The sequence below is a fragment of the Rutidosis leptorrhynchoides genome, chromosome 6, assembly GCF_046630445.1.
Source record: "Rutidosis leptorrhynchoides isolate AG116_Rl617_1_P2 chromosome 6, CSIRO_AGI_Rlap_v1, whole genome shotgun sequence".
Lineage (NCBI taxonomy): Eukaryota > Viridiplantae > Streptophyta > Magnoliopsida > Asterales > Asteraceae > Rutidosis > Rutidosis leptorrhynchoides.
Window position 1 is genome coordinate 204653114 of NC_092338.1, and position 9977 is coordinate 204663090.

Below are 9977 nucleotides of genomic sequence, written 5' to 3' on the forward strand. Positions count from 1 at the left end.
GTTATTTTTATTTTATTTAGTAATTTAATGATGGCACATCATTATTTATCTAATTCTTTATTAATTACGTAATTATAACATATCGTATTACTGTTCCTCATAACGACCATAAAAGAATAAATAAATATTGTATTGTATTTAAATTCTAAAGATACAAAAAATACATAAAAATAGGATTTGGCCCATTATTTTCGTCATTTACTGCCTATAAATAAACCATTAGCACACACCTTTTTGGCACTCATCTCATTCTCATAAGCTCTCCCCCTCTACTTATATCGTCTGCATAGCAACTTGTACGTAGCGCATTATCGAGTTGTAAACTGCAGTAGTAGTGTAGAATGGAAGGTGGAATACATCCAACTGATGCGTCAGCGTTCAAAGAGTGTTTTTCATTGGCATGGAAAAATCCGTATATTTTGCGTCTTGCGTTTTCTGCGGGTATAGGTGGACTACTGTTTGGATATGATACAGGTAATTATTCTTCCTCGATCTATCCTATGTTTTTTTTAGTTACTCGTACTTGTGTTTGTGTTGTGTTCGTTAGATAATTATTGTATTTGGTTTTGTGATCATATAGGGGTGATATCTGGTGCACTACTTTACATCAGGGATGACTTTGAAGCTGTGGATAAGAAAACTTGGTTACAGGTTTGTCTCTGCCCAAAAAAATTAGCCAATTGCTGCTACACATATTTCTATGTCTATATTTATCTAAAATTAAATTAAATTAATGGTCAAATAGTCAATAAAATCTATTTATATATATTATTATCCCTATATACTAAAAGTCCCCAAATTTTTGTAGTTTCAGTTTTATCATTCTCTAATTGGTATCAACCCCTAATTTTTTTTTTTATCTAATTTATGATATTTTATTAAAAATGATCACTTTACCATTCATTAAATAAGTCAATGTAAATATTAATTAACTTCTAAGACAAATAAGAAAGAAATGAAGAAATCAGTAATAAAACAAATAAGAAATAGATGAAGAAATCAGTAGTAAAAGTTATGCTAATTTGCATATATAATAATAGTAGAATTGAACTATAATGACCTTTTTAGTATATTTTTAGTAAGAGACATTATTTTTGAAAATACATAAATGATAATGTGGACTTTGTTTTTGGGATAGATGGAATATTGTCTTTAGCTTTATATATATATATATATATATATATATATATATATATATATATATATATATATATATATATATATATATATATATATATGAAATGATATTAATTAATACTAATATTTAATACGGAGTAATAACTAATTTCAAATTTGGGAAGTTTCTTGAATTTTTTTAGGGGTTATCATCAAATGTTAATTATATATATATATATATATATATATATATATATATATATATATATATATATATATATGAAATGATATTAATTAATACTAATATTTAATACGGAGTAATAACTAATTTCAAATTTGGGAAGTTTCTTGAATTTTTTTAGGGGTTATCATCAAATGTTAATTTTAGTGTTGATTTTGGTGTTGCAACATTAAAAAACTTTCCTTATGGAAAGTTTTAAGACAAGTAATCATTGTAAAGTAATACTTTATGGAGGATTATACGTTATCTATTACTCCGTATCTATAACTATTTATAGTTAGAAACTAGTATAAAAAGATGTAGGAAGATTTGATAATATACAATATTACTAATTGGAGTAATTCGTTTTTTTATGTTGTTTTCTATTTTAACTATACTCCGTATCTTATTTCATGGGTATCTAATTGAATTATATTTTATTTTTATGATCCTAATCAAAAGAAGAAATGCACTTAATCCGTGTTTTCTTTAGTGTGATATATATATATATATATATATATATATATATATATATATATATATATATATATATATATAAAGCTACTAAATTTAATATGTTAGTAAAAACGTGTAGTATGTTAATTTCTATGGATATGGTAAATTTGTTGCAAAAATACCAAGCAATCTCGTTTTCAAGATACCTTAATTTATTTGTATTGCAAGAGTCCAGTTTTGACACTTCCATGTGAACAAAAAGGTTTTTATCTCAAATAAAGGTATAAAGAAATATATACGCATGCAAATAGACAAAATACCAACTTCGAATCTCTGATTCTTTGTTAAGTTTTCAATAATAATAATAATAATAATAATAATAATAATAATAATAATAATAATAATAATAATAATAATAATAATAATAATAATAATAATAATAATAATAATAATGATAACAATAATTTTATTTCATAATGAAAATGACAATAACAATAATATTAATAATAATAATATAATATTTTAAAGGTTGTTTTTATATATCATCTAATAAATAAATTGATTACACTATGATATTATACTTGTACTGATTGATTATGTATCTATCTATCTATACATTATTATAAAGTACATGATATAAATTTTATGTGTCATTTTCTCAATTAAAGTTAATAAAATAATTCTACGTGTAATTTTCTTAATTAAACTATTCTTACGTGTAATTTTATTATTAAATTAAATTAAACAATCATTAAAAAGTATGTAATTTATATACTTAAAAAGAAATCCTATATATGGATAAAATAACAAATCTACATATCAAGGATTTTTGAGAAAAAAAAAATGATAGTTTAATTATTTGGTAATATTAAACATTAACTAACCCACACCATTAAACATACAAAATTTTGGGCAACGTAAAACATACAAATTTGATAAAACACAAAAATTAATTATATAATAAGTATTAATATTAATATTATTGACAACTAAATTTATATAACTAATATAATATATTATTTATTTATTTATACATATAATAACTTTATTACAATGACATCTCCCAAAAAGCAATAATAATATAAATAAAAGAATTTAAAGATCTACAAAGATACAATTGTTATAAAATCAATGTAATAAGAAGTAGATAATTAGCTTAGTCAACCAACACATTAGATAATAATAAGTTAACAAATCTCCCTCTATGTTTGCTCATTCAAGCAAAACATTGATTTTGTTAATCTTAGTGAAACGGCCAGAATACCCTTTAGAAACGGCCAATCATTGATAAGCGTGGAATATATGACCTATCAACGTAATCAAGTGGGTTCTAGTCGCTTCCTTATCAATACAAAGGTCAAAGTCTTGGTTTCCATCAACACGATGACACTCTTAAGTCTCTAATACTTATTTCATCACTCTACCACGTATTACTAAAATTTTAACTATTAGATTTAATTAATAAGGTTATCAGTATTATATATTATACATTATATTTAAATTTATCATTATTATAGTGTTTTTCTTGAAAAGCTAGGGATATTATAACTCCAAAGGCAAGAATTCAAAAAACAACACAAAGGAGGTACACAATAGGCGAACCCCACCCATATGGACATCCCCCAAGAATAACTATAACACCAATAACAACACCTTAAACCTCAATACAACCATAAAATAATAAACCTCTTAAACAACACCAAAACAGACTTATATTAGAGGCCTTCCGCAACACCTGCTTTAGGATTCGATTTCCATTCATCCATGCTTATCGATAACCATGTAGAGCGGTTAGATAGCCAAAGGTGTGACGATATCAGCATTAAACTCGCATTAATGTCCTCATTAAGAACCGATTTTCTACACCGCGGGGAACAATGGACATAATTTTTATACGCGTCTTATATCACATATTTTAGTATTGGTCACTCTTGGTGATATCGCCAAGAGATGGTTATTTTGACACAATGGAGTTATGTAAGGCCCCTTCCCTTAATCTTAATCAAGAGGATAAGATGATGTCGTGGCCTCTCAAGATGCTTTCAATACTTATTACTTACACTATTCTGCTCAACTTAAAGCTCATACTTGAGTATATCTAAGCTACGTAAACACTATTAAATTAAGGCTCTGAAGCAACAGTTTAAGGCATGAGTGAGCACAATGTGAAGCTTGTGCGCATACAAGTATTGCTTCTTAGCTTGCTGAAATGGTTATAATTAACATGTACACTACAATTACAAAAAAATAAAAAACCTTACAATAAAGTACACCAAATTATATGACTATGATGTTCAAAAAAATTCTATTATAATTTACTTGCTAATACACCATTAGTTATGACAAGTTTTATGTTGTATTCAACAGGAGAGCATAGTGAGCATGGCAGTTGCCGGAGCAATCATCGGTGCGGCAATTGGAGGGTGGCTAAATGACCGTTATGGGCGTAGATTCGCACTTCTATTTGCGGATTTTTTATTCTTTGTTGGAGCCGTCCTCATGGCAGCTGCACCCAACCCAAGTGTCCTCATCACCGGCCGTATTTTTGTCGGGTTTGGAGTGGGAATGGCATCAATGACTGCCCCACTGTACATATCGGAAGCTTCCCCGGCTAGGGTTCGAGGTGCTTTGGTTAGCACCAATGGCTTCTTGATCACCGGAGGCCAGTTTCTTTCTTACCTCATCAATTTAGCCTTCACTAAGGTTAGACAAAACAGTTACACATACTTTTTATTATTATTATTTGGTGTTGCATTAGTTATTATTTATTATTATTATTTTAAATAATAGATAGATACATACACTTGCATAATTGCATATTTTGTAATTGCAATAGCAATTCTTTTTTATATGATACGTTTATTCATTGCTATAAAAACAGAAATTGAACTTTTTTGCATTTCCTAATTTGTAAATTCAAATTTTACAAAAAAGTTGTGGTGGTTATAAGGTATTTTCATATGCACGTAATATAGAAATTAGATAATAATTGCTTGCAAGAAGCTCTTTTGTATTGATTAGGTAAGCATGTGAAATAAGGGCTTTATGGGTCCATCCCACTATTTATCTTCCCCATCTTGTGGAAACAATGTAAATTGGCCACATTTGTAATATGGCCCACACAATCAACCCAATAACATATAGATGCATCTTTATCTATATATCTTTTGCGCACTCATGTAGTAAAAGTTACTTTTATAGTAAACATGAGTAACATGTGCATTGAATCGAACCGGTAGTGTGGTAATTTAGCATTCTTTAGATTTTTATTCATATACCTTTTTGCAAATAAATAAAAATGTAACATTGTTTGTTGACGTTTAAACAGACACCAGGAACATGGCGTTGGATGCTTGGTGTTGCTGGTTTACCGGCCCTCTTGCAATTCGTACTTATGCTTGCCCTTCCCGAGTCTCCTCGATGGCTTTACCGCAAGGTATGCCCCTCTCTATGAATACAAATGAAACGAACATCTATTTTGCATATCTTATTTATATGTCATTATAGTTAACACTTTATAAGCAGAGAAAAAGTGATTTTTATGTTACTTTCTAGAAAAATTGTCCAAAAAAATAATACCAAAAAACTATCATTATAAGCTAGGGATGGCAATGGGCGAGAAAAAACCCGTGACCCGCGGGTACCCGATCCGTAATGGGCGGGTAAAATCATAAAATCATACCCGCGGGCACGGGTACGGGTACAAAATTATACCCGCCAACGGGTCGCGGGTACATACTACCTGTCGCGGGTAAACCCGATCCGCTAATTTATGAGACTTTTTTTAATTTATCCGCGAGTTTATACATAGAATTATCAATTTAAAAGGGTTTTTACTTGAAATGCAATAATGATTAAAAATACAATATTATATATAAGTAAAAAACTTGACTTTCACATCATTTTACACGTGTTATTGGTAAATATTGTTTATAATTAATAAAATTTCCTAACTTTTCTAAATTTTTTTTTAACAAAGTTGTATATTATTATTACCCGCGGGTTTACCCATGGGTCACGGGTATCCGCGGGTCACGGGCATGGGCGAAATATTTTTACCCGCGGGCGGGTAACGGGTCTCTACGAGCAAAAAAATCAACCCGACGGGCGGGTCGCGGGTATATAGAACCCGTGCCCATTATCCGCGGGCGCCATCCCTATTATAAGCAAAGAAAAACCTTTTGTTTTGTGGCTCTTAAGTCTTTTGTTTTTTTTTTTTTTTTTTTTTTTTGTTAACACTCCGTATTTTATAAATCATTTAAACGACATCATATTACAAGCCTAAAGTTAACTAAAATAAATTACTATTCTTCTACACCTTGTAATATGTGATGATAACTAACTGATAATTTGTCTTGTTGGCTATCATTGCCTTCTTTTGATTATTATCGCCAACATCATTGTCCAAGAGACTAAGACATAACAATCTGTCTGCAATTTAGTTTATGTTTCATATCACGCAGTTATATGTACATTTTTTTATTTTATTTTTTTTAAACCAAACTCACACACCCAATTAATATTAACACGAATATATACACCACGAAATGTCCTAAGCATGACTTGAACCCTCAACCACAAGGTTGTAAGGTAACCTCGATACCGCCAAGTCATTGGCTCTTTTGTAGTTATATGTACATTTACACGTATGTATCAACATTATTGCAGGGGAGAGAGGAAGAAGCAATAACAATTCTAAAAAAGATATATCCTTCAGAAGACGTTGAAGCAGAAATCGAAGCACTCAAGGAATCGGTTGAAAAAGAGGTAGAGGAAACCGGATCATCTGAAAAAATCGATGTAGTTCAACTCATGAAAACCAAAACTGTTAGAAGAGGTCTTATAGCCGGGGTCGGGCTTCAAGTTTTCCAACAATTTGTAGGAATCAACACTGTTATGTACTACAGTCCGACTATCGCTCAATTAGCTGGCATTGCTTCAAACCAAACTGCACTTCTACTATCACTTGTGACTGCTGGGCTTAACGCTTTGGGCTCGATTGTTAGTATTTATTTCATTGATAGGACAGGCAGAAAGAAGCTTTTGGTGATAAGTTTGATCGGTGTTATACTCTCGTTAGGGCTTCTTTCGGGTGCGTTTCAAGAGACAACGACACATTCGCCACCCATTAGCGTGGCTGAAACATCTAACTTTGGGAACTTTACCTGTCCTGCTTTCGGTTCGACTGCACCTTCAACTAGATGGGATTGTATGAAATGCATAAAGGGTTCTAAATGTGGATTCTGTGCTTCATCTGTTAATAAGGTAACAATATACACTTTAACTTTTAATTACTAGTCAATCCAACTAAGCTTTTTTACTTTACTAATCATCAAAAGTTTGAATATTTCTAATGATTAAGCCCCCCCCCCCCCCCCCCCCCCCCCCCCCCCCCCCCTTTTTTATTTTGTAGTTTTGTAGTAAAATTAAAATAGGAATTCCATTTAGGTTCAAAATTACCATGTAAAACCAATTTTGATTAAGGTAATTTTGTTATGGTTATAGTTTGACTTTTAAAGTCATGTAAACTTTAATTTCATTGTTCAAAAAGTAAAAGTGAACTTTTTTTTTTAGATATTTTTTATGAAACCCCGGCCCTCTACTAAATCAAAATAGATTTGCTTTAGTTTTCAATATTTTGATCTCTAATATATTTATCATACTACTCCTTCCGTTGATAACAATACATAGCTAAAGTAGCTAAAGTTCATTTGATAGTTAAAAAGTAAAGTATAAAACTGTAAAGTACAGAAAAATTACAATGTAATAATGATATTTCTAGAACTGTATATATTTTGTCTGGACTCGATAAAATTGGGACGAATGGTGTGGTATCGAATTCAAAACTTGTTCGTCTGACCTTATAACTATCTCTTGTTGTCATCACAGTTGCTACCTGGTGCCTGTTTGGTTGCGCACAACAACGTTAGGGACACATGTCATAGCTCGGGTCGACTATGGTACACTCGTGGGTGTCCAAGCAAACTCGGGTGGCTTGCATTAGTCGGTCTAGCTCTTTACATCATATTCTTCTCACCGGGCATGGGAACTGTCCCATGGATCGTGAATTCAGAGATATATCCGTTAAGATACCGTGGTGTATGTGGTGGCATTGCAGCAACTGCAAACTGGATATCAAATCTAATTGTGGCTCAGTCCTTTTTATCACTAACCGAGGCCATTGGGACCGCATGGACTTTTCTTGGTTTCGGTGTGATATCGATCGTGGCATTGTTGTTTGTGATTGTTTTTGTACCGGAGACTAAAGGTTTACCTATTGAAGATATTGAAGACATGCTTGAAGCACGTGCTTTTCAGTTGAAGTTCTGGAAGAAAAGGCCGGAAATTGTGAAGAAAAATAAACCGACCGATGTTTGAAAGAAAGGTTTCATAAAGGTGATTGATGCGTGCGTATAGTAGATAGTTCTGCAAAGTTTTAATGTTCGAATTAGAGTTTGTTTATGAGTAGTATTATTGGGATTGTGGTTTTAGGTATCCCATTGAATGAGTAGTTTTTAATGAAGTGCTTTTGTTTGCATAATGTAATGTGCCCAAAGGCCTAAAACACCTTGGTGTTACCTAATATTCATCGTTTGAGATACCCTCAGGTATTATCTATCTACTAATAATTATATAATATCATTATCATTATCATTATCATTATCATAATTATAAAATATTAATGCGAATTTGTCCTAAAGTATGATTATTTTGTGCTGTTTCGTTTTATGCGAATTTTACCTCTAGACCATATACATGAAAGTTAAGGGACATACATGTACATCATGTCTATCATGTCTATCATTCTAAAACCTCTTCTAAACCAGGAATAGTGCACATCTAATATAGTCAAGGGCGGAAGATAGTACATGTCAGGAGGGGTGGTTGCCCCACCTGAATATTGGATTGTAGTTGGCAATTTATATTAGCAGAGCTTAAAAAAGTTCTTTTGTTTATTTGATTGTCCCTCCCAAATGATACACTAAATGTTAGATAGCCTGTTAAGAAACCCTAAACAGTCCAACGATGTCATCAAATTAAATTCCATACATATAAATATACTTACTTTCAGTCACATCTACATCTACATCTTCAATTATAACACTTCAAAATATATTACTTCGTATACAAGGATATCTACTTTAAGGATCATATTTCATTCTTTAAGGTATTTTTCATAACTTATGTTAACTACTATAGTCATCTTTGATTGTTGATGATACCTTTTTGGTTTTAGTTATTGTGTAGTGTATAGAATTATTAATGGTTCCTGCTACGTTTTTGTATAGTTTATAAAATTGTTTGTAACTTAATCGATTGTTCCATTTATATTTTATGCGTTATGATCTTGCCCCCTCCGCTAAAAAGTTTAAGTTCCGCCATTGAATATAGTAAAAAGGGTTAAGAGAGAGTTTTACTAATCAGGTTTTCAAACAAATGAAATATTTTTATCCTAGTTTTCACCGGATTATCACGTGATTGTGATTGTTTTAAATTAACCCTCACTACAAGAAAGAAATTTTAGTGACAAAGGTTATTCGTCATTAACAACACTAAATTGGTCACTAAGTCAAGTTAGGTGTTGTTTGTTTTTTAAGATGTTTTGGTCTAAAGATCTGCTGACTATGTCGGTAAAAAAGATGTGGTCTGAAGGTTTGTATGCTGAATCGTGAAGACTGTTTGTTTTTATGTCTGCAAAATAAGTTAATCCTGTCTACAGCACTTAGAAGCACATTTCTAATTCTGCGAGGTTGCAGACATAATAAGACATTATTTTATCTTATGTCTTCAGAAAAACAAATGGTCTACAATAAAAATGTCTACGGGCACAAAGACATAAGATATAATAAGGTCTGCAGACATAAAAACAAACAACACCTTAGTGACCTACATATTTTGGTTACTTTTCATCATTATAAATCCGTCACAAAATAATATTGTAAGACCCTGTTTCGGTTTCAGTTTTGTTCAGTTGAGTGGGACGCCGTCCAAGATGTGGGACGCCGTCCAGTAAAGAAGGAGTGGACGCCGTCCAGATTGTTTGGACGCCGTCAAAATGGTCTGATGAGCCAGCTGGGTAATTTTTAGATTTTAAAAGGGGTATGTTGGTCTTTTGGTGGCCAGTTTTAAGCCACAAATGGGCAAGGTTGAGCTCACTCAACCTTATTCTCACCACACAAACACT

General features: G+C 31.5%; 1 protein-coding gene across 1 annotated transcript; it reads left to right on the plus strand.

Moving 5' to 3' along the window:
* Positions 1 to 228: 228 nt before the first annotated feature.
* Positions 229 to 8449, plus strand: LOC139851555 (probable inositol transporter 2). Its single transcript, XM_071840636.1, has 6 exons — positions 229 to 474; positions 581 to 651; positions 4160 to 4495; positions 5121 to 5228; positions 6461 to 7057; positions 7682 to 8449. The coding sequence occupies exons 1-6, from the start codon at positions 342 to 344 to the stop codon at positions 8168 to 8170; spliced, it is 1734 nt and encodes a 577-aa protein (XP_071696737.1). The 5' UTR covers positions 229 to 341; the 3' UTR covers positions 8171 to 8449.
* The last annotated feature ends 1528 nt before the right edge of the window (positions 8450 to 9977 follow it).

Coding starts and splice junctions, on each gene's coding strand:
- LOC139851555 (XM_071840636.1), top strand. CDS start 342: ATGGAAGGTGGAATACATCCAACTGATGCGTCAGCGTTCAAAGAGTGT. Junction 475..580: donor ACTGTTTGGATATGATACAG/GTAATTATTCTT, acceptor GTGATCATATAG/GGGTGATATCTGGTGCACTA. Junction 5,229..6,460: donor CTCGATGGCTTTACCGCAAG/GTATGCCCCTCT, acceptor ACATTATTGCAG/GGGAGAGAGGAAGAAGCAAT.